Source organism: Podarcis gaigeae (genome assembly GCF_964106915.1).
Source record: "Podarcis gaigeae genome assembly, chromosome: 7".
NCBI classification, from domain to species: domain Eukaryota; kingdom Metazoa; phylum Chordata; class Lepidosauria; order Squamata; family Lacertidae; genus Podarcis; species Podarcis gaigeae.
This window is the reverse complement of record NC_139683.1, coordinates 81255195-81279050: the sequence shown is the minus strand read 5'-3', so window position 1 is coordinate 81279050 and position 23856 is coordinate 81255195. Positions and strand designations below refer to the sequence as shown.

General features: G+C 49.5%; 1 protein-coding gene across 7 annotated transcripts; it reads left to right on the top strand.

The window, feature by feature from the left end:
- Nucleotides 1-2612: 2612 nt before the first annotated feature.
- IRX2 (iroquois homeobox 2) lies at nucleotides 2613-16871 on the top strand. 7 transcript variants are annotated; one of them, XM_083749709.1, is made up of 5 exons: nucleotides 2613-3454; nucleotides 5133-5556; nucleotides 6586-7401; nucleotides 8329-8399; nucleotides 9328-10216. In XM_083749709.1, the coding sequence occupies exons 1-4, from the start codon at nucleotides 3212-3214 to the stop codon at nucleotides 8370-8372; spliced, it is 1527 nt and encodes a 508-aa protein (XP_083605835.1). In that variant the 5' UTR covers nucleotides 2613-3211; the 3' UTR covers nucleotides 8373-8399; nucleotides 9328-10216. The 7 variants fall into 7 exon arrangements, with proteins under 7 accessions (XP_083605835.1, XP_083605836.1, XP_083605837.1 ...); XM_083749710.1 differs by lacking the exon at nucleotides 9328-10216 and adding an exon at nucleotides 16174-16871 and having other exon boundaries at nucleotides 2614-3454; XM_083749711.1 differs by having other exon boundaries at nucleotides 2614-3454; nucleotides 8329-8395.
- The last annotated feature ends 6985 nt before the right edge of the window (nucleotides 16872-23856 follow it).

Here is a 23856-nt window from a genome sequence, read left to right as displayed (position 1 = left end):
TGCGAAGTCTCAACTTTGACTGGCGCGTACCCGCAATCCCCCCCCGCGCTTATTTCTAATTGTAACATCCAGCAGTTTAATGCACAAGCACCCCAGCAAACATGCACCAATAACGGGGGTGGAGATATCTCCCCCATAGCCTCTTTCCGACTAGAAACGTGTCCCTGGTTACAGCTAGAATTCCGTGCGCGCCTTCCAACGCGCCTTTCCTCGGGTCTCCAGCGCCGCAAAAGGAAGCGGCTCTTCTAACATTTCAAAAAAAGGGGGGGTCGAGGGAAGCCACGTTTCGTCGCTTCTCCGATTTTGACGGGGAGGAAAGTCATCTCGGGGGGCTTGCTGACGTTCTAATTAATTTCGCCTTCCCAAATTGCCAGCTGCTTCGAGAGTAAGAAGGATGGGGGGGGGGAGGCGCGCGTTAGGCTGCAGTCCGTACCCAACACAGGAGGCTGTTAGCGCCTCTGCTCCAAACCCCTTTCCCTGCAGGTAAGTCCCCAACTGGATTTCGAGGTGATTTCAAATCACTTGCCAGTTAGAGGAGGAAATTGCCAATTGTGGGCGATTGCATTGGCATTTCTAGAATCACCCGCTACTGATTATTTGCAATTCTACCCTAAAGATACCCGCATCTTGTGGCGGACTTTTAAGCCACTCGCGGCTGCTTGATGAAAGTGGTCACTGAGATCAGGATTCCCATCCACCCGCCCAAATATACGAATATTTGACCCTTGCGGAAAGGGTCCGCAAGGCAGATTTCCCCCTTTTGCGCATAAAGGTTAAGCGCACGTTGGCACAGGGCTGGCTGGCGGGGACTGGGATGAGTATGGGTGGTGCGGGGAAGACCTGATTGCTGAAGCGGCTGTCTCTAGCACCCTCAGTCGGGCTCTTGGCCCAGAAAGCGCAGTCATCACTCTACACTTCCAAAGAGCGTAGATTCAGTTCTCACCAAGCGATATTGTCCGCGATCACTTCTAATTCCACGTGTCCTTCTTCTGAATTTGAACCCCACACCTTGACCCCACCCCCACCCGCCTGCTGACAGCAAGTTGTTGCTTCGAAACAGATTCGACTTCCGAATCAGACCGCCATCTGGCAAACTGGGCAAAAGCGCGTCAACGCGGCTTATACGCGCAGAGACATTTCAGATGTTTCTGTTTTTCCTGCATGGAATCATTTATGGATCTGATTAGCATTTTTGCTTTACATACCACGGCTCTCGTTAATGCCTCGAGAGCATGGCCCCTAAATCTTAATTGTTTGGGTAGGGGATGCAGGGTTGCAGTAAGAAAATGGATATATAGCAAGGCCTTTAGACGAGCGCTCCAGGCGCAGGACCCTCGCCTTTGCAGATTGGGGTGTAGATTATAGCATTTTCAACTGGACTTTGGACCATACAGAAAGGAGGACAAGTAATGAAGCAGCCCTCCCCCAGTGGATCTGAAGCAAGCTCTTCATCCACAGGATATTAACCAAGGTGTGAATGTATTCTAGAAATTAACTGGGAGGTGGCTGCCCCAAATGCTTCCTGGTGAGCATTTTGAGAAAAAGGACCTTGGTGCGTTCGGCCCTCCACCCAGAAGTGCGAAGGTCTTAAGAGCTGGGGAAAATACACTGGGGAGTGTGTTTTAAGCAAGTAGTTTATATACAATTAAATGCCACTTTAATCGTGAGTGGTGGACAGACTAATGGCACAATCCTTGTTTTTATTTTCCACTGGGGTGGCGGGGATGCTGCTACCTGCAAATGGGTCTGCTCCAATTTGACCTCTCCCACCCCACGAACCAGCACGCCGGAGTCAGCTTTCTCGTGCCAAGCGGGGCTTCTGCTGTTCACCGCCAGATCCTAAACGCGTCTCCTTGCATTCCACGCAGCCGGCCCTTTTCTGCGCGTTTACTTGGCACTCGGCCCCACTTACAGGCCGCGATCTTGCTGACACGGGAGAGCGCGTCCCCACGGAGCCATTCGGGGTTTCCTTCCGACTCCAGGCTGCCCAGATTTTTAAGATCGCGCCTTGCAAACCGCTTCATCCGCCCTCCCCCTGGGCGCGTCTCTTCGGAATCCCCGAGGAAGCCAGCGGGCATAGGATCGCAACTCTCTTCCTTGACGCACGGAGAGGCACGATCCGCCCGGGGCTGCGCTAGTCCGAAGCCGGAAGGCGCGCATGCTCGTTAGCGAGACCCGCGCCTCGTGCCTGCAAGGAACACCTCGGAAGCCTCCCGGCCTCCCTCCCTCGGCGCAGCTCTGCGACCACGTGACGCTATATAACCTCCAGGCCCGGCCGGCGGGCAGGAGGAGGTGGGGAGCACGAGGCAAGGACGCCTTTGGTCGCTCGGCGCCCGGCCAGCTTCTTCAGCCGCAGCCACAGCGCGCCATCCTCGCGCGCGCTCTCTCTCCTCCTCCCTTCAGGCGCCGAGCGCGAGGGGCGGGGCTTCATTCCATATTCTCTCGCTGGCCGGGAGTCCCGCCCAAGTTCTTCCTTCCTTCCTTCGGTGGGTAAGAAGCCGGGCGAGGGGCGTGTCCTCCTCCGTATGCAAATGAGCCGCCGTGACGGACAGCTCGCCTTGCCAATGCCCCGGCGAAACTCCTCTCCTCACAAAACTCCTCGCCTCACAGACTCCCTTATGCCCGCGCCAAAAGCTGGTCGCGCCGGGCGCCGGGGGGGAAAGCTCGCCTCGCTCGCCTCACGGGGGGCGGCTCGCGAGCGCGCCGACCAGACGAGCCGCCGGGGCTGGCCGGCCGTCACGGCGGCCGCTTGCCTGGCGGAGCCTGGTCGAGGCTGCTTTTGCCTCACGCGCGCTCTGAGCCTCGGCCGCCCCTTCCCCGCCCGGGCTTGGGAAGACGCCTCCTCCTGCTGCTGCTCCTCCGCCTCCATTTTCCCGCGCGCTCCTCTTGCCCAGATGCCCGCCGCCTCCTCCTCCTCTTGCGGGTGACTTCTGCGTGGGAAAGCAGGAGCGCGGGCGAGCGCGCGAGGCGGCGGCGGCGGCGGGCGCGCGCGCGCTCCCGGGACGTGCGAGAGGCTTTCCCTCAGCCTCGCGCCGAGCTCTCCTTTTGGCTCGCGCTCCTCCCGCCTATGGAGGGGACGCTGTGAGCTCCTCAGCGGCTGCAGCGAGCGGCGGCGGCGGCGCCGGTAGCTGAAGCGCCCGCAGTCGTCCTCCGCTCGCCTCAGCCCAGGCCCCTTCCTCGCTCTCGCTCGCTCGCTGCCCGTGGGCCAGCCATGTCTTACCCTCAGGGCTACCTCTACCAGCCCCCGGGCTCGCTGGCGCTCTACTCGTGCCCGGCTTACGGGGCGTCGGCGCTAGCGGCGCCCCGGAGCGAAGAGCTGGCCAGGTCGTCTTCGGGCTCGGCGTTCAGCCCTTACCCCGGATCCGCCGCCTTCACCGCCCAAGCGGCAGCCACCGGCTTCAGCAGCCCGCTCCAGTACTCCACCGACCCGGCCACGGGATTCCCCTCCTACATGGTGGGTAACGGACCGGACAGCCCGCCGCCGGCGCCAGCCGCCTCCATCTTCATCCTCCTCCATCGCTTCCCCGAGGCTGCCCGGGCTAGGCTGGGGGGTCGTGGGGATGCAGCCCGCCCGACACGCCGGCCAACCCGCGTTAGGCACACACACGGAAGCGTGCTTCCTCCGAGGCAGCCTCGCTGCGCTTCTCTCCACTTTCCTCCTTCGCTTTCCCCTCTTTCGTTGCTTCGCTTCTTTATTATCCATCTTCTCATTCCTCCCTCCCTCCCCCTTTCCATCCTTCTTTCCCTCGCCGATTTATTTCCTTTATTCTTTTCTCCTCGCTCACTTTCATTTTCTGACATCCGTATCCTCCCCCACTTTTTCCTTCGATCTCTTTAGCGCTTCTCTCATATATATATTTAGAAATCTATGTGATTTACCGGGGCGGGGGGAGGCTTTCGACCGATGGAAAGGAGCCCAAGCTGAAACTCGATTAAAGGTGTTGTTTACTTATTTTTATTTTTATTTATTTGTTGCTGGGGGAGAGAAGAGAGAGGGCTCCTCTTCGGACGGATTTCCACCTCCAACTCGCGCTTGCTTCCGAGCACGTCTGTGCTGGCGATCGCGCGTGTTTTTGCAGCTATTGCAAACCGGCGAAGGATTAAAGCTAGCGGAGCCAATTGGTCCTGGGAAAGTGGGGCAAAGGGTTCGTTTTGTTTCACTACACAAGAGATATCAGATCGAGCGCCTTTGGCTGGAGTCGTCTCTCCCTCTCCTTCCCCCCCCCCCCCAACCTTTTCTCCCAGCCTGGCGATCTTTATTTAGGATAATGGGAGCCGATCTCAAACGCTCCTCTGTTTGACTTTCTCGTGGCAGAAGAAAAGCAGTCGCAAGTTGCCAAGCCTTATTGTTCCCGGGCTATTTAGGAACATTAGGTACATTCGGAGCGCTGTGTTTAGCTTGGTTTCCTGGACCGACTCCGAAAGTTATCAAGTTGGCTCAACTAATTCCTCTCTCTCTCCCCCCCCCCCCTTCTCTTCTCTCTCCTCACCCTCGTATTATGCAGACTTTAAATCAGCGCAATTTAAACGTTTAAAGGGCGAATTAAAATGCTAATTATATCGCATTTGACCAATTCGAAACGGTGCATATCTTCTGGTTTGCAAATTGGATTTGCAATGCATTAGCGAAGTGAATTGCTAAGTGGGGGGCTTTGTTGTCTCTCTCTTTCTCTCTCCTCTCTCTCTTTCTCTCTCTCCTCTCTCTCTTTCTCTCTCTCTTTCCTGTATGGCAACAGAGGAAATATCGTTGCAACCATGTGTGGAGGCGGAGGAGGAGGAGGAGAGAGGAAAAGTAGAAAGCTATCATTTTAAGAAACTACCTGTAGGGCCTTTGGAGGGAGAAAATAAAAATGTCTGCGTTGAATTGCAATAAACTGCAACGAAGACATCAGCAGTTTTCAGAGGGAAGAAGGGATTCGAATGCCCTCTGGATACTTTATTTTTTTTTTTCCTTGAGTAATAATAATGCAGGAGTGCTCGGCACTACAATTAAGAAATAATAACATTGTTCGCTAGAGTTGATTGCATTACATTAGTTTAAAATGTAATAGTCGCTCCCGTGGCGTTGCCTGCTAGCTGGTGGCTGCCAGCTCTTCCGAAATGCCTAACGCCCTTGCTTTTGTGCTTGGCAGGGCTCCCCTTACGATGCCCACGCGACGGGCATGAGCGGGGCCATCAGCTACCACCCTTACGGTAGCCCAGCCTACCCCTACCAGCTGAACGACCCCGCTTACCGCAAGAACGCCACGCGGGACGCCACGGCCACGCTGAAGGCCTGGCTGCAGGAGCACCGCAAGAACCCCTACCCGACCAAAGGCGAGAAGATCATGCTGGCCATCATCACCAAGATGACCCTCACCCAGGTCTCCACCTGGTTCGCCAACGCCAGGAGGAGGCTCAAGAAGGAGAACAAGATGACCTGGGCGCCGCGCAACAAGAGCGAGGACGAGGACGAGGACCTGGACGCCGGCGGCGGCGGGATCCGCGGCAAGGAAGAGGAGGCGCTGCCGTCGGACAAAGGCCGCGACAGCAACGAGACGTCGGCCGAGGATGAAGGTGAGGGAGGAACAGGCTGGTTTCGTGGGGCAGGGAGGCAGATCATGGGCCTGCAGCCCGACCCGGTGCAGGTCTACCTCGGAGTTCAGTGGGGCTTACTCGGAGGTAAGTGTGTGTTGTGTGCACGCGCGCGCGCGCGCGGGATTATTCCAGGCTGGAGGGGCAGCTTCCCCGCATTGCATTGCATTGCAGTGCATTGCATTGCGCGCATCTTCCACATTCGTCCCCTGAGACTCCTGCCGCCCCTGCACTTTCTCTTTTAAAGACAGGGGGAAACGCCATTCCCTGCGAAGCAAGCGCCGCGGAGCGGAGTGAAGCTTGCCTCCCCGTAGGCGCTTGCCCCGGGAAAAGGCCGTGTAAACCGCGGTAGTTATCCCGCTTCCAGATAAACAGGCTTGAAGGATCTCAAGCCTTCGGAGCGCTTTAGGGACGGACATTGTCTCGGGCAGTGCTTGCAGCGCCGTTGGAAAGGCGGTGAGGATGAGGATTATTTGTAGCAGAAGCACACGACCGGGGAGCAGAGGAGGCTGAAGGCCGCTTCTCAATAAAATGTGGGGGGTGTTTTTTTTGGGGGGGGAGTAAGCCCTGCCCCACATAAGCGATCACAAGTAGCGGGGCCCGCACACCATTTGACTGGCAATGTCCATCATCTTTGGGCGGGCCGAGCCCACTCAAATATTTTATTGGGGAGGGGGCTTCGAAGGGACCTTGGCACCTAGGACTTGGCTCCTATCTCAAGCTTGTGCCTTATGCCGACACCTGAACCCAGGGCCGGGCCGTCCGATCCACCTATGGTGGAAGCTAAGAGGCCCTCAAGAGGCCTATGGATCCGAGGAGATTTCGCAGGAGATCATCTCTGGGGGGGCCTGGAGTGGGGAGCAGGACATGCTCCGATTGTTTGCCACCTGTTTTGGGGGTGGCGGGGAGCCTGAGGTTTAGGAGACGGGGTGCTGCGCTCTCCTCCTCCCGCTGCTGCAGCCGGTGCCTCCGCCTGGTTTCCTTGACGGTTCCCCTGGTTCTCTGCCGCAGGGATCAGCTTGCAGGTGGACTCGCTCACCGACCACTCCTGCTCGGCCGAATCGGACGGCGAGAAGGCCCCTTGCGGCGCCGGGGACCCGCTCTGCGAGTCCGGCTCGGAGTGCAAGGACAAGTACGAGGAGATCGACGAGGACGAAGACGACGTGGAGGAGGAAGATGAGGACGACGACGAGGAGGAGGACGACGACGAGGCAGCGGCGGACAGGGGTCTCCCCTCCAAGCCCGTCACCTCCTCCCCTCTCACCGGGGTGGAAGCCCCTCTGCTGGGTCACCCGCATGCCGAGGACTCCGCGCGCAACGCCAACAAAGCCGCTTTGGATGCTCGCATGGCCCCGACGGCGGCTTCGCAAACCACGCCGGCCAGCAAGCCCAAGCTGTGGTCGCTGGCGGAAATCGCCACCTCGGACCTTAAACACCCTCAGCACCCTCAGCACCACCACCCGCACCACCCGCACCACCCGCACAACCTGGGCCAGAGCTGCCAGCCGTCGGTGCCGCCCTCTTCCACCCCACACAGCGCTGCCTACTCGCCCTCCTCTCTCCTGGGGAGGCATATTTATTACACCTCGCCTTTTTATAGCAACTACACAAACTATGGGAACTTCAACGCCCTCCAGGGTCAGGGCATCCTGAGGTACAACTCAGCCACGGTGGCCTCCAGCGAGGGGCTAAGTCAGACGGTCTTAAGCAGCGGCGGCGGAGGCGGCAGTAGCTCGCTGCACAAGCAGGGCTCGGAGAACTCTTTGAAAACCATCGCGAGCCACCTAGAACAACATTACAAGCCTTCCAATCCAGACTCCAAAAAAGGTAAGTGTTTCCTGGCTAGGTTTTCTTTTCTACTAAGGATTAATGTGGGGTGCAAATTTACCCTACCCCCCCCCAAAAAAAATCACAATAAGGTGGGTGCTACAAGCAAGAAGGCAATGGTGGTTTCTGACAGTCCAGGTACAAAACTGCAATCCAGGTCACAGTTCTTCTGCTTGGAATTCCATAGATTTTAATTTTGTTGCTGTTGTTGTCGTCAAAGCAGCCCTTTTGTGTGGGATTGCAGCCCGAAGCTGTGGTCAGGCCTCTGAAGAAGAGGATCTAACAGAAAACGCTGAGATTTGCCTTCCAGTTATGAATGTGATTAGGAGCATAATGTATATAAATTGCTCCGTGTAATTAAAATGCCTCTAAAATCACCAAAACTCCTTGAACTGTATATAATCTGAAAATATTTGCAGAAAGTTTATTCATTGTTTTTGTTGCTAAGAGAGGAGAAATAATACCAAGGGTGAATATTGTTTCGGCAATATTCCCAAGCAAAAAAAAAGAGAACAGTTTCAGTTTTGGGAGAGAGAGGAAAAACAGTACAGTGTGGAGCAGAGAGAAGTCTGATAGCTTGTGCCTAAGTATTTTTACTCGGAAGTAACACCCCCCCCCCCAGTAGAATGGGACCGAATCTAAAGGCAATTCATTTAGGAGTGTAGCTTCAGTTGTCTGTCTCCTTCAAAGTTCCATTATTGGTCTGAGACATTGCTACAAGTTATGCTAAATTTAAAACAAGTAATTAAGAATGCTGGCCCTTCAAACGAGTTAACTCCCAGATCCGTTGAGAAATGCCAGCTCAAGAAAAGGCCTTCCAAGGGCTGTGCTGGGGTTTTGTGCAAGAGGGAGCTAGGCTGTGCCCAGAGTGTATAATCTAGTTAGCCAGCTGTGTCCTGTGACTAACTGACGCTTCTATTTTGACAGACCCCACTGAAGTGTGCACAGTAGGACTACAACCATACCTATAGAAGTGCAATCACACAGCAGCCAGGCAAGTAAGTGAGACCAGCTCCTTTTCTCCTTCTTTCTCCTTCTATTCTGTTACACCGCTTAGGAGGATCATTTGGCGTCAGCTCCAGAAACATATTGCTCAGCCTGCAAATTTGCTTAATGTTAATTTCTTGCTCCATTACCAAAAGAGCATTATTACAAAGAAAAGCCTATTGCATTTTCACCTTTCCTTTTTTTGTTCTTGGAGAAATCAGTTCAATTATTTCACACAAGCCTTTTGCTTTTTTTAAAAAAAATGAAAGTTGTGTATTTTCAATAAATATTTAAATCACAGTATTATTATTCCCCCCCCCCAATTATTATTGGCAAATTGAAACTGCAATAGACTGGGAACTCCTCCTACATAAGGCCCCGTCAAAATATATGGGCGGATAGTTGTGTGTTCCCCTTGGAAGCCAGCCAGAATTCATCTCATTGTCCCTCTGTACTATTTGAAATGTATATCAGCACGCCAAATAAAAGAACATGATTGCACTGATTCAATGCTTCGGGTGCTGTACAGAAGATTTCCCTGCTCAAATGCACCTTAAGGCATCTTTATAAATACGCAATTCTAATAGTTGTGCATCAAAATAAAGAGTGATTTTATTTAGCATGCTTATATACATTTCAAACAGCAGAGAAGGAAAATGAGAGGAGTCCTGGCTGGGTTCCAAGGAGAACATAGTGTCTGCATGAATTGCCTGTGTTTCCCCATTTATTTCCAAATCACTGCTACAGTTAGGATTAAAGAATATCTTGTGGCCAACCATTTCCCACCCCCACAGGGAAAAAAAAAGGCAGAACAGAACCCAAGCCTAATCCTCCTATGCTGAAAAGAAAAGAAAAAGCGTTTTAGTTTGCCTTCCATTTTTAACACTCCGCGTGTAACTGAAAGATTGTGGATGATTTGGTGTTTTCCTTGGTCCACAGGTAGGTGTCACAATTGCTTTGAGAAAAGTCAACAAGCCATCATCTCTCCCCAAGCTAATCTATCTATCTCTAACAAAATTCTAAATCTGGATCACATCTTGTGCCACTGTATAAAAGAAGACCACAGAGCACTATTAAATCTACAGACTCTCTCTAATTGTTAAACCAGAATTTTGCTGGACATTATGTGAGTTTACTGGTATAGTCTAGTTCTCCCCAATGTATATGTGACTTAAAAAGAAAGAATGAAAGAAAGAAAGAAAGAAAGAAAGAAAGAAAGAAAGAAAGAAAGAAAGAAAGAAGCAAATCTGTTTTTTCTCAGGATATCTCGAATTGATCAGCTTATTGCCACGGTATATATATATATATCTATATATATCTATATTCTGTAGGTGTGATAGGATTTATTGTACAAACACTTTGTAAAAGAGACATACAGTAGCAATTAATTAAATAAACCATGACTGAAGAACTTGAGTACTTACAAAGTGGAAACAAATTTGATATTTATTTTTGTAATGATATGAGAGCTTCTAGTAATTTATGCAAGTTGTATTGCAACGGAATCCCAACTCTTTTGTAAATAAATTATGCCTGGTTTTTATTTGAGACATTGATGGTTATACAATCCCTCGTTGTTTAACGAGAATTCTTTACTAATTTATATCTTTAATTGTAAATAAAAACAGATTAGTCTACAATAAGGTGGTGGCCTTTTTTTTGTTCATTTTTAGTATTTATTTTTTTTGTAATTCATGATAATTTATAAAATATCACTGTTACAGTTGCCTAAGGTAACTTCTTAAATATTTAAAATATATTTAGCATTGTGGCTAATTAAACCTGTTGAACGTATATATTGCAGGACAATAAAAACCTTCAGAGTGAATCTGTTGCACTGGACTATATACAATTTACATTTTTAAAAGATTACTATTGTACATCCTGTTGTATTTAGTGCTAGCATTCTTAATTCAAAATGCCATGTTTACTTGCACTGTAAATGAAGATTTGTGTTTCATTTTTATCAAGAGATACAAAACACTTGAAAGTAAAAAGAAAAAAAGGAAAATATCCCACCTCTTAAAAAAATATATCTATAATGTGGTAATCACTTAAGAGATTCACCATTAGGTTAAAAAAATAGCTAAACCATCACTTCAATCCCTCCCCCCCCCCCCACGAATAATGAGAATTCCCTTATAATATAATTTCAATAAGGAGACAAACAACCATTTATTTTCTCCCTCAAAGATAAATTGAGTGAATATAACTTACGGTTATAAAACAAGAATAATAGCTTCTTAGATTGCCCTTTAATCAATCATACACTTATTTTTCAAGAGGCTCATCTATTTTATTCCATGATTAATAATGTTCCAGCGTGAGAGCATTATTAGATCCCAGCAGGGGACATCCTGGGCGCTTTTAGCTACTTTGGAATGGTCAGTTGGGGTTCATTACGGGCTGATATTGAACAATTTATAAAATCTTGTCTAAACATCTGCCAGCTCAGATAGGCCGATGTGTCTGAAGATGGGAAATTGCTCGACCAGTTGATATTGACAAACGGGGCTCTCTCCAGTGGCTTTTTGTTCGCTGAAAATTAGTGGCCTCCTGCTCAGGGGCTTGTTAGAAAGGGCATTTGAAAGTGATCTTAGATACTTCAGGGTTCAGCCTGGGGAATGTTAACTGGATAAAGAGTGGAATCTGCGTGCATGTCTGTGGTGTAATTACAGAAGGTTACCTACAGCTTATGTTGTTACCAGAATGTATTTGCTTATCATCATCATCAACAACAACAACATCATCCTCATCACCTTCCCCCTAAGTAAACAAAGTAGCCTAACCAAAAGACAGGTCTCGGGCAGGTGGCTGCCGTGTGTGTGTGTGTAGAAAGCAACATTTAAAATAATAATAATAATAATAATTTTAAAATATTCATACTCTACGTTGCAATCCTAAAATCACCCAATTGTTAAAGTTTTCACTGATGTCACCAGAACTGAGTTCAAAGTAAATATTTTGGGACAATATTTTAGCACAGGCTTGGATGGTGGTCCAGCAATAATGGAGTCTATTTATCTGAGTGATTCGGGCCTCCCCCATTCCCACCCCCAGAGCTATTCTCAATTCGGTCTAGACTTCCAACCCATTCCTAAAGTGTTTCTTCTTTACAGCCATTCTAACATAAACCAGCGTCTTCCCATCTATACTTTTAATTTCTTTGTTTAGGATTATAAGATCCTTTCTATGTGACATTTCAAATTTCTCAGTGCAGAATGTTAAGAGGATCAGCAGAGGCGGGCAGTTCTCCTGTTCAAGCCTCACTTGAAACGAACCACGCTTTTCCATTAGATTTCCCCGCGAGTCCTCTTGCCCACGTCCCGTTCATTTCGTTGGGGCGTGCGCAGGAGAACTTCCCTGGCGAATGGTGCTCTCAGCAACTGGCAGATATTTCTATCCCTGGCCGCAGCAGGCTTCAAACGAAGCTGTGGAATTTGTTGTGTTTTGGCTTTATAACGGTAACTTGTGGGTTTAATACAATTTTGTATTTAAATACTACCCAGCGTAATTTTTATATGTGATATATATTTTTTCAGGCTAAAGCTCTTTTGAGGGAATATAGTGCCTTCGGGCAGATGGGCGATATAGATGCCAACAATTCCATCGTATCTGTCAGATTATTATTCTAAAGGAGAAAAGTGTAAAATTATCCCGCGCTCCCTTTCGCGGCGACCTTTGAATGGGAGCTTCCTGCTCCCATAGCGTGGATATTCTCTCTCTCTCTCTCTCTCTCTCTCTCTCTCTCTCTCTCTCCTCCCTTCCTCGCCTTATTATACACCAGGTTCTCTGTTGGATAACATGTACATTTCAATTGGTTTTATATTTTATTTTATTTTATTTTGAAAATCCATTCTGTGGCAGAGATTAGGAAAGCTAACGACTCTCCTTTGATGTTTATACGCCCAAAGAATTATCTAAGATTTCCATAATTTACTCACCCCTTGCTAGAATTTAGACCTGGGATTTCTTTTTCTGGAAGGAAAAGTCGAAAGACTTTGGGCAGCTGGCTTTGAAACATTTCCCTCTTTGCCTGTCAGATCCAACGGTTTTGGTATAATCTACTTCACATTCACACACACACACACACACACCACACACACACACACACAGAGAGAGAGAGAGAGAGAGAGAGAGAGAGAGAGAGAAATTTGAATTACTATCTCTTTGCAATGGATTCAATCTCCACCGCCTCGCCCAAATCTAACCGATTTATTAAATAGCAATTAAGGTGCATCCATCGGGAAGTTCTCCTGCGCAAGCCCCCCACTGTGATGAGCTGAAACGATATCGCGTTAGATATTAAAAGGTATAAATGAACGGGAAGCCCTCATTGGCTGAAGGCGAGTAAAATCTTGCGCATGCCCCATTCATTTAAGCGGAAGTTTGGCGCCCTTTAAAGCTCCTCTGCAAGGTCTTGCTGGAACATTACGAAATGGAAGCTTGTGCAGGAGAGCTTCCAGCTGAATTCTGCGCTAAGATAAACGAAAGGAGAGCTAAACTGTCATACCTACTGAAGAGTAAACAACAGAAACAGAGTAATGTAAATCCAAAAGGAAATCGTGCAGATACTGGCCTGCTGTTCTTGGTGGTGCACATGCTATTGAAAACCCATTGAGTCCCCTTCCTTGGATGATGATGATGATGATGATTATTATTATTATTACTATTATTATCAGTAACAGATTCAAACCCCAAACAAACATTTCCCCTCCTGTTTCTCTCGCTGCGACCCTTCCCAACTTTTCCAACTCGCCCAGTTTTCAGTTTGCGCTTCCTACTTGCGCGCAAGTAGGCCTGATCCAACCGGGCTCCTCTTAATGTGCTTGCATGAAACTGTAGCAGTCGTGGTAGCCTTTGCTTCGCGAAATGCGATCTTGCCTGGCAGGTAAAAGGTCTACACCTACACACACCCACACACACCCGCCTTACATCACCAGGACTCGGAGAAAGGCTCAGACTTGGCAAGCTGCGGTCCAGTAAGGGGGAGATATGATATAACACCCCCCCCTCGCCCCATCTCTGTACTGCTCCTTCCTTTCCTGCCTACAAATGTCAGCAGTTGCTGGCAAGAAGGGAGGGCTTGTTTGCCTTGCAGTGAGGCGGGCGGGGGCAAGAACTGGAGGGCAGGACGCGTCTTCCTCCGCTCGCCTTTCACTTCCTTGGTCAGACGTCGTTTGCTTGTTTTTGTTTGCTTTGTGTTGACTTGCTTGTTTATTTCAAAGGAGACCGAGAGGGATTTGCTCCCGCGGGCAAGCTCACGATTGCAGGGGCAGAGCTAAATTCAACGTCTGTACACAGGGCTGCGCGCATGGCGTGCATTCAAAGGGCATGCACACACGCACACACCCCAATAATTCTGGGAACTGTAGTCTGTTCAGGGTGCTGGTCTTTGCAACTTTGCGAGGGGCAAACTACAGCTGCCTGGGTTCTTGGGGCGCGTGTGCTTTAAATGCGCTGTAAATGTCTGGTGTGCAGGCAGCCTTGCACCAGCAAGCGGTCTGTAGCCATCAAGCCTCTGGGAGCCTTTTCGGTATCTGGGGCTTCTCGCCCGGAAACCTGTCCGCAAATCGCTCGCTCGTTTACTGGAGGATAGACTGCCGTTCAGTTCAATGGGACTCGCAGACTTGACCTTGCGCGCGTTTACGCGAACGCGAAGTCCTATGGGGTTGCTTCTAGCGAATGTGCAAACCGATAAGTTTGCAAACGCCCACGATATCAGCTTTGAAAGCTGGTGGATCGCGCCGCTGGGGATTTTCAAAGATGCATTGTTAGCAGCATGCAAGGCCAGCCGTCGCAGGAGGTTAAATCGGTGTCGCCTCTTTATTTCCCAGCCATGCCTCCACCTCGCACAGAGAGAGAGAGAGACTGCAGGCCACCAGGGCTTTTCGCCTCTGGGGAGGGATCCCTAAACTGAAGTGGGGGCGTTCCTCTTCGGCCGCGCTGAGCCAAGCTCAAAGCGGAACACAAGTCCTTAACAAATACATGAGAAACGTCACAGCTAATAGCCGGGCGTCAGAAAAGGGAAGCCGAAATCCAATTAACAGCTCAAGGCTTTGCTGCTTATTAACAATAAGGATTAAGGCTGCAATCTTATGTACACTTACCCGGGAGTAAGTCCCGCTGCACCAAGTGGGACTTATTTCCGAGTAAACATGCCAAGGAAGCGGCTACCTATTTGCCCACACTTTCGCCACCCTATCGAAGGATGCTCACTGAATGAACACGTAATTTATTTTGGGTGGGTGGGACGTGTTGAAAGCACGCGTCCGCCGTCCCCACGAAGAGCTGGCGGCGGGGAGAAGGAAGCGGGGAACTGGAGCGAAACAGAAGAAGAATCCGAATCAGATTCTGAAATAGGAAAGAGTGAAGCGAGGCAAGAATTTGGAAACACCTTTAGAGCTTCTCATCTGACGGAACTCCTCCGACTGAGCAAAATGCACACATAACGTCAGGACGCGCCCGCACAACCCCGCCGTTAAAAATAATACAATAAATCAAAGCAATGGCATTCTCGAAGCTTGGAAGCTTTTCTCTGTTTTGAAGCCTCGCCATGCGCGCGATTCATGATTTTGCATCACTTTTCCCCCTTAAGGCTTAACCAGATGTGCCAGGAGTGCGGGGGTGTGTGGCTACGTGCCCGACAGCAAGCAAAACCGCCCCCCCCATCGTTGCTCTCCAACGGTATTCACTTCTCAGTGACGCAATTGCACCCTATCCTTGGCTGCCGTTCAAATCTATGGGAACTTTGCCCTTGAGACGAGGGCGAAGAGAACCATCCCACGAGGATTTCAGCGGCGTTGGGTGCTATATAGGAGAGCTTTTATTATATATATTGTGCGCCGCGAGCTACCTGCTTCTTCTAACAGGCCCAAATCCTGCCCCCCCTCACCATCCCTTCATTTGCAGGCAGCTTCTTGGGGGCGGGGGGGGGGCAGCTGAACCAGTGCGCCCCACTCTCCCTGTAAGGCCTCCAATCGGGGGAAGGCTTGTATATTAAACAGAAACCGAACAAACGACATGAACATAGGAAAACAGTTTCCTATGAAACGTGGCAGTACAGCTCCCTTCCTTTTTAAAGGCGTCTGTGCGTGCAAGAGCGAATGTAAGCGAGCCTTGCGTCTTAACTTCCCGTTAAATAAAGCGCTAAATCTAATAGCAAAAGTCAAAATACCTGCCCAGCCCGGTGGCTAAAGTGTGACCCTCCAGCTGGCGTTGGTTCCAGCTCCCATAAGCCTGAACCAGCATGACCAATGGTCAGAGGCGATGGGAGCTGCAGTCCAGAACCGTCTGGATAGCCACGGGCCTAGGGAGGCACCCAGCTTTTCAGTTCCCCAGAGCGAGAGAGATCCCGCCTGAAACCAAGTTCCCCATGCCAAGGGAAATGTTTGTGATCATATTGACAGGGAATTCCCCCCCCCCACCTCCGCCCCGCTTCCTTAAAAGAAATAGCCATATGCGCATCCAAAGGAGAATAAACTGACATTTCATTGTGTAGAACATCCGATCAATTATTAATCGTTAGCGTCAACAATGGGGTTATAATTACTTTCGGTTACTTAAAGGCATATTTATTTATTTTTCCTCTCCGTCTCTCTGATCTGGTAATTAGCTAATCCTCTCGTGTAATGGATTCCGAGCTGATTTCATTAGGATGTCATCGCGGCCCTCCGTCCCCTCCCTCCTCCGGGCAGGTCCTTCCGGCGGCTCGGCGTGGCTGAAGGCGGCGCCCCCGCCAAAGACAGTCTTCTTCATCGGGTCGTTTTCTTTCTCCCTGCCTAGAGAGCGAGTTAGTCCTGGGAAGAGAGAAACGGCTTCAAAGCGGATCGCGGCCGGAGCCGAGAGAACTCCCCCGAAGGAGCTGAGGAGAGCGCCTCCCGTCTTCCTCTTCCTTCTCCCGAGGGAGAAGATGGTTGCTTTTGAAAAACAATATATTATCATTGTTATTTAAAGTTCTCAACTTCCGAAGCTGGATTCTGAAACTGGACGAGAAGCAACAGGGCCGTGGAGACCTACCTATTTGGAGCGACAAGCCTGAGGGCATCGAGGGGCGCGCGCTTTGTCTAAGACGCGCAGACAGATCCTGTGCCTGTTTACTCGGAAGCCAAACCCCCTCCGAGCTCAATGGATTCAACAACATTTACTCTCGAGTAAGCTGCGCAGGACATGCCTTCCGGCAGGAGTGACTTAAAAGGCAGAATGTAAAATTAAAGAACTTTATTTGAAACTGAAGAGATAAACGATTCTGCTTTCAGGCTTGAACCCCATCCTCCAAAAAATGGGTGAGAGGTGTTAAAAGGAAACGCCCCAGGTCTGAGCACCCCAAGGTCGAGATTTTTGGCGTTATTTTTTTAAGTGCGTGTGTTGAACGTTGCTTTGAAAATAATCCAGCCATTCATTGTTCAAAACAAGGACTCGCCCTTCTTGATTTTTTTTTAAAAGATAAAACCATTAAAGAGCCATTCCTCTCTGTTCGCGGACTTTTGACGATCTGATGACATTTTTTTTCAGATCTCCCTAGGAGAGTTTCACTACGCGGGGCGGCGAGGTGGGAAAATCTCTTCTGGGAACAAACACACCTTTTGTAAACGGAGCTTTTTCAGTTCAGATCTCAATTCACCACTTTTAATACCCCCTTTTAAACAGCGTGAGTTCTGGACAGGTCACTACTCTCTCTTAGCACATTACAAAGCGAATATGTCTGTGCCACGTTCACACTTGACATCTTTGGGGGCGTCCACCTCCAGCTCACTTCAGGAGCGAAAAGGCATTCGCCTTTCGCCCTTGAGTAACGCACAAGATCGCGAGGAGAAATGAGAGAATAGACGCAGTGCCTTTATATATGGAAAGGCACGGGTCAATAAATAAAGAGACGATGCAGATTGCACAGATCTATATATAAACTGCGTCGAAGGCTACCTCGCGACGCGAGAAAGAGAGAGAACAGAAATCGACTGTGGCTGATGGACTCTTCCCTTCCCAAAAACGCAATAGCAGCAAAATCGCAAAGGGGAAAAAATGCAAGTCCCCCCCATTAATTCAGCCTGACAGCTCTGTCGCCCCCGCCTCTCCCTGCCTCTTCCTCCACCAATGAAAGCCTCTTTTCAGAAGGGTATGTTTTAATTTGTCACATCAAGGCAATAAAAGGCAGCAATATATACTTAACCAGTTAACATCGTAATAACAGGTTTAAAAGGAGCAATTAAATGGTCGAGAGTCGTGCGTTTGCTCCCCCCACCCCCACCCCACTTTCTCTAAGCATTATTATTGCCACATCAACCAACTTCGCCCTATTGTCTCACTTCGCTCAGCTCCCTCCGGCCCTGCGAGTTTTATGGCGAAGTCTTTGTTGAGTAATCGACGTCTTTTACGCAAGCAGAGAGGGAGGTCTGCGCTTAAGCCAAAAGGGCCCCAGTAGATCGCCGCAGAGTTTCTCCCGACCCGCCTCCCAGGACAAAACAGCTTACAGTATTTTAAAAGCTGTCTTTGGACTTGCTTACACAGGTAAGCGGGGTATTAGGATCACATTCTAAATAATAAACGAAGCCCAACTGAACCACTTCGGAGCAGACTGGGGCTGGATTGCGCTGCCTTTCAATTCTATGCGCCGCCTTGGGCCGCGTTCAAGGCGGCCTATAGAAGAACAATGAAGCCGAACAAATCCATCGTGTCCAACGATCCGTATCTCAAAAATACGGATCCACATACAAATATTGGCAACCTGAAACTAAAAATGCAACAAAATACACTCCAACAGCTCATCTGAGGGGAAAAAAGCAAGTTTGCCTCGCATCTCCTCGTCACTTTCTCTAGATATGTAGTGATATCCATGTTAATCGTTAGTAACCTAATTGACTTAATTCCAAAATCTGGGTAGCGGCAAAGAGAAGGTTGGTAGACAAAGAAGCGCTTATTCCCGGGCCTTTCCCGAGAAACAGGAGCCGTCTTCTTTAGGGTTAACGTCAGGCACCAGGCCTCGCTTCGTGGTGGGTTTGGGGTTTTTGGCCTTTCGCTGGCCAGGTGAAGGCTCTCCTGTTTCCCTCCTCGCGCTGCCAGCTTCAAATGGCAAAATAATAAGGCCCAGGGCACAGGCAGGCGGGTTTCTTGAGCGGATAACTCCTGTTGGAATGAATGAGGAGGCGGAGGGGGCACCGTTTTAGCATTTCATTTGCAAATACAAGGCAAGGTCCAGCTAACGTGGAGCACTAATAAATTCAACCGAGAGACATAGTGCAACTCTATCAAGCCTTGTCAAAAGCAAGGCGCACGGACTTCCAGGGCTCAGTCCCAACCTCAGATAATATAGGACTTCAGCCTTAAGAAGACATCGAAATCGAAGGGCAATGCCACTCCAAAGGAGACCCGCGCAAGAAAACTTCCCAGTGGATCGTGCCCGTATAGTGCTTACCTCGAGCCTTTCAATTTTAGTTTTTTTAAAAAAGAGGAAAAGTGTCATATATACTAACTCAGTCATACAAACACTTACAGTATTTTTCCCCATATAAGAAACGTGGGAGAGGCCTCACAGATTATCTCAGCGACCGAAGCAGCATGAGAAAAGGACCCTCCGTCTCCCAACTCTCACCCACCTGCTTTCACAGAACCACATAGTTGGAAGGGACCACGAGGGTCATCTAGTCCGACCCTCTTGCCCAACGTGGGGATCCAACATGCCACCCTGAGATTAAGAATCTCATGCTATACTAACTGGGCTGTCCGCTTACTCAGGTGGAGGAGACCAGTGGGCCAAGCGAACTGCAACCAGGCGCTGCTTGCTGCAAAACAAGACCGTTTCCTTGGGTTAAATAATGCGCGTGTCCGGTTCGGTGCAAGGGGGTGCTACGATGCAGCGCAGCCTTAACCAGGCTGATACGGTGGGAAACTCTCAGGTAAGTGTGCCTTGGGGGACACCGCTATTACAGGCCCGACACCCTCGTTCCACACCCCATGGCAATAATCTGGCCAAGTTCTCGTAGCGGCCTGGTTAGCAAAAGTTGGGAGTGTGCTGGATAGCCCTAAATAAAAAGGAGCTCCCTAGAGGAGCCTGCGGGGTGGGGGCAGGATCAGGTTAGAAGAATATATACAGTGGTACCTCGGGTTACAGATGCTTCAGGTTACAGACTCCGCTAACCCAGAAATAGTACCTCGGGTTAAGAACTTTGCTTCAGGATGAGAACAGAAATCGTGCTCCGGCGGCGCAGCGGCAGCAGGAGGCCCCATTAGGTAAAGTGGTGCTTCAGGTTAAGAACAGTTTCAGGTTAAGAACGGACCTCCAGAACGAATTAAGTTCTTAACCCGAGGTACCACTGTAGTTCCGAAAGAAAAGGAAGGCTCAGCTGTCTTTAAGCTGGGCAGGATTTTCGCCGGCTCTCTGTCTAGACGGCAGGGGAGCCTTGGGGCGGAAGGGAGCAACCCTAGAGGCACAGTGGGTCAGTGCGCCCGGTTCCTTCGAGTCCACGCTACCCAGGGACTCGATTCCTGCATTGCAGGGGGTTGGACTAGATGATCCCCGGGATCCCTCCATGATTCTAAGTGCCCACAGCCCAGCCCACCTGCAAGCAGCCCTGTTTACAAAGTCCTCGCCATGCTTTTGCGGGAGAAGTGTAGCGGCGCCGCCTCCTCCTCTCATTAGCTCTCCCAACAATGCCTCCCGGATGAGACAGGCCGGGAGTGGGCCTGCGACTCTGAGATTTGCAGATCTTCCCTTTCCCTCTCTGCCCTTTCCCTTTTTCTCCCGCCTGCACATTACATTTCAGTCATGCTTTGCAGCAGAACACGATATCCCCAAAGAACCCGAAGAAGAGACAGAGAGAGGGAGGGAGGGAGGGAGAGAGATACCCTGACAGCAACCATTAGTTAAGAAAAACCCTCGCGCAAGAGTATCAGCTAATTAAGATTCTGTTTAGCAATCCTGGAAGGAATGTTAATGTTTCCCTCGGAAGGAGCGAGGAGGGAGGGAATGCAGTGGAAGGGGAGGGATAAACCCAAAACACCCCCAGCACCACCACCTAGCCCTGTTTTCTGAAGAGGAATGCTGATGCAGGGTGATAACATCACTTGCTTGTGTCCAAGGTCTGCCCAAGCCTGTTAGAAAGCCATTATCTCAAATTACTCCTGTACTTCATTCGCTCCCTCTCCCTCTCTGGTTTGGGGCTGAGCGAGCTTCCCTCGGCGTTGCAGCCGTGCCTGGAGCCTGGCAAAAGCCAATACTCTCTGAGGGAGATGAAGTCTGAATCGAGCTTCTCTCTTTTTTCGCTTGGAACTGCTCTTGGCCTGTCCCCAAATCCTTGGGCAAATATAGCCCTCAATCGCTGCAAGCCCGATTAGGATCTCTCCGCTGGCGTCTGGGCCCCGTGTCCCCTGGGGACTCAGCTGACCCCTTTGAAGCCCCTTCCTCTCTTGCTTACAGCGAAGTTGACATGATTAACTGGGGGTTTTTACAAGGCGAAGTTCGTTAGCTCCCAACACTCAACACCTTAGAGGGGTGGAGAAACAGGGGGGAGAATAAAAGGAAAATATACCCTGAGTTGACCTGCTGCACATTTAGTTCCCTTGGGGCCTATTCAGAGGAAGGTGGGGAACCAGGTAGGTGGCTGTACCACTTTGTACTGTGTGCGTTTGTGACTTGAAGGAATGCACCTCTGCATAAAATGTTTCTGTGCACAGAAAGGCCTCTCCTACCCTTGCAATAGGCAGCCATTCTCTGAACAAGACATTTTGTGACATAGGGAGAAACATTCAGAGGTATGAAGTGCGAGCTGAAGTGGTACTACTCAGACACAGGTTGTTCACCTCCAAGAGAACCAGGCCTTTGACATGATCTAGCCAAAATAAAGCAACTTTAATAGACTTGATGTTAATCTCCCGCTTGGACTACTGCAATGCGCTCTACGTGGGGCTACCTTTGAAGGTGACCCGGAAACTGCAATTAATCCAGGATGCGGTAGCTAGACTGGTGACTGGGACTGGCCGCCGGGACCACATAACACCAGTCCTGAGAGATCTGCATTGGCTCCCAGTATGTTTCTGAACACAATTCAAAGTGTTGGTGCTGACCTTTAAAGCCCTAAACGGCCTCAGTCCAGTATACCTGAAGGAGCGTTTCCACCCCCATCGTTCAGCCCGGACACTGAGCTCCAGCGCCGAGGGCCTTCTGGTGGTTCCCTCATTGCGAGAAGTGAGGTTACAGGGAACCAGACAGAGGGCCTTCTTGGTAGTGGCGCCCACCCTGTGGAACACCTTCCCTTCAGATGTGAAGGAAATAAGCAGCTATCCTATCTTTAAAAGACATCTGAAGGCAGCCCTGTTTAGGGAAGTTTTTAATATTTAATGCTGTACTGTTTTTAACATTTGATTGGGAGCCGCCCAGAGTGGCTGGGGAAACTCAGCCAGATGGGCAGGGTATAAATAAATTATTATTATTATTATTATTATTATTATTATTATGGTGAAGTCCTTGCTCACCTCCCAGATCAAGGAGACGGAAATCACTTAACACTGACCAGCATACCGCTCTAACTTTCTACCCTGGACACCTGGAGAAACCTGGTGCACTCTTTTAGCTTGGATGCCTTTTTATTGTTGTGGAGCTTATTGATGATTTCTTCCAGGTTGCAATGAGAAGAATAGGAACTTCAAAGCCCTTACCAAGCCAGCATGCTTGGCCCCAAATTGTAGGTGGTGGACTGAGGCTGAAAGACAGTGGTTTGACTCAGGCAACCTGGCCGATTTTGAGCCGGCTCACCAATATGAGGAGGAGGAGAAGTTTTGGATTTGATATCCCGCTTTATCACTAACCTAAGGAGTCTCAAAGTGGCTAACATTCTCCTTTCCCTTCCTCCCCACAACAAACACTCTGTAAGGTGAGTGGTGCTGAGAGACTCCAGAGAAGTGTGACTAGCCCAAGGTCACCCAGCAGCTGCATGTAGAGGAGTGGGGACGCGAACCCGGTTCACCAGATTACGAGTCCACCGCTCTTAACCACTACACCATGGGGGACTAGAACTTCAGATACAGCAGAGAGAGGACTGCATTCCTTCAGAATGGATCTATGAGAGACTGCATGCCAATGATGGGCAGTGCCAAAGCCAGCAGGGTTTGGGGCCAGCGCCCAAAGTGGACAATGTACCACCTCCTCTCTCTTTTTCTGCCGCTTTCTTTCTCATTTCTCTGTGCTTTGACAACCATGTGTAATTAGGCCATTGGGCCACAGTCTACATCTAGGGTAGCCAAAATGGTGCCCCTGAAATGTTGTTAGACCACAGCTCCTGTCATCCCAAATCAGCATGACCAGTGGACATAGATGATGGAAGCTGTTGTCCTATGACAGCTGCTGGCTTGAAGACTCTTTGGATGCTCAGAGAGGGAAAGAAGAAAGCACCAGAGATGGTGCTGAAGAGGACAAGGTGAAGATGATGACAAGAATAAATCAGTGTGCACTGGAAACCAGCCACCAATGTTTTAGAAGAAAAGCCTCTTTGGGTGAAATAGTTGGCACCTTTTTTGCTTTCAGTAAATCCTTGAAGTTCCCTTATTTATTTATTCAGCTGGCCCTGAATGAGTTTGTGGCTGAAAATGGTTCATAAGCCAGTGATTTTCCTACTCATAGATTCACGACCATATTCTTGACCATATATTCTAGAGTTGTAGGGGCTACATTTTGTAACCAGACCATGAAACCAATACCTCCAATGGTGAGGTGACTAATGCGTGTATGGGGAGAAATTCTTTGAATGGCAGTTTATGAACGGACTTACAACCACAGACAGGCTGGCTGAATCCAAGTGTTTGGATCTCTATTTGTTTCTCAAAAAGCCAGTTCATTCCTGCTGAAACCAATAAAACAAGAGACAAGTATTGTAGAATATATGAATCACATTGTGGAGTGGCCTGATTGACGGCTGTGCTGCAAAGTTAGCTGAGTTACAAAAGCTGTGAGACAGCAGAGAACCACTCTTGATGAATTCATTGATTTGCAACCACTGAACCTGCAACTGCTACATCAGAAGAATTAGAGGACAGTAAACGAGCCACTCAGAAACTCCCAGATATGTTTCTTCTTTCCTCCAAGGAGGGATTATAACATGGACATGCAGGGAAGCCAGGACAATTTGAGCTTGGGGCTTACGTTATCTTGGCATCGTGGCTCTGTGCTTTGGATAGTCTCCACAGAACGCTGCTTGGAATTTGTGATATTGCATGGGGAGTGCCAATGGCTCCAGTTCAAGTTCCAGATTTGAAACTCAGGGCTGGCCCTACCGAAAGGCAGAGTGAGGCAACTGCCTCAGGCAGCCAGTGCCAGATTATTGCAGAGCAGTGGAGAGGTGTTGGACAACAGTGTGTGTCCTATGCAGACTATTCTGTGTTTTTTTTTTATAAATATTTTTATTAACAATTTTTTGTTTTAATCACAATGCCAATAAAACAATACAATATCACATCTCTTTAACATAGATCTTTTCACTT

Bases quoted from the DNA above. Each gene is read 5' to 3' on its own strand.
- IRX2 (XM_083749708.1), top strand. From the start codon at position 3,212: ATGTCTTACCCTCAGGGCTACCTCTACCAGCCCCCGGGCTCGCTGGCG. The intron at 3,455-5,132 runs GTGGGTAACGGA...TGTGCTTGGCAG, and splicing joins CGGGATTCCCCTCCTACATG to GGCTCCCCTTACGATGCCCA. The intron at 7,402-8,328 runs GTAAGTGTTTCC...CTATTTTGACAG, and splicing joins CAATCCAGACTCCAAAAAAG to ACCCCACTGAAGTGTGCACA.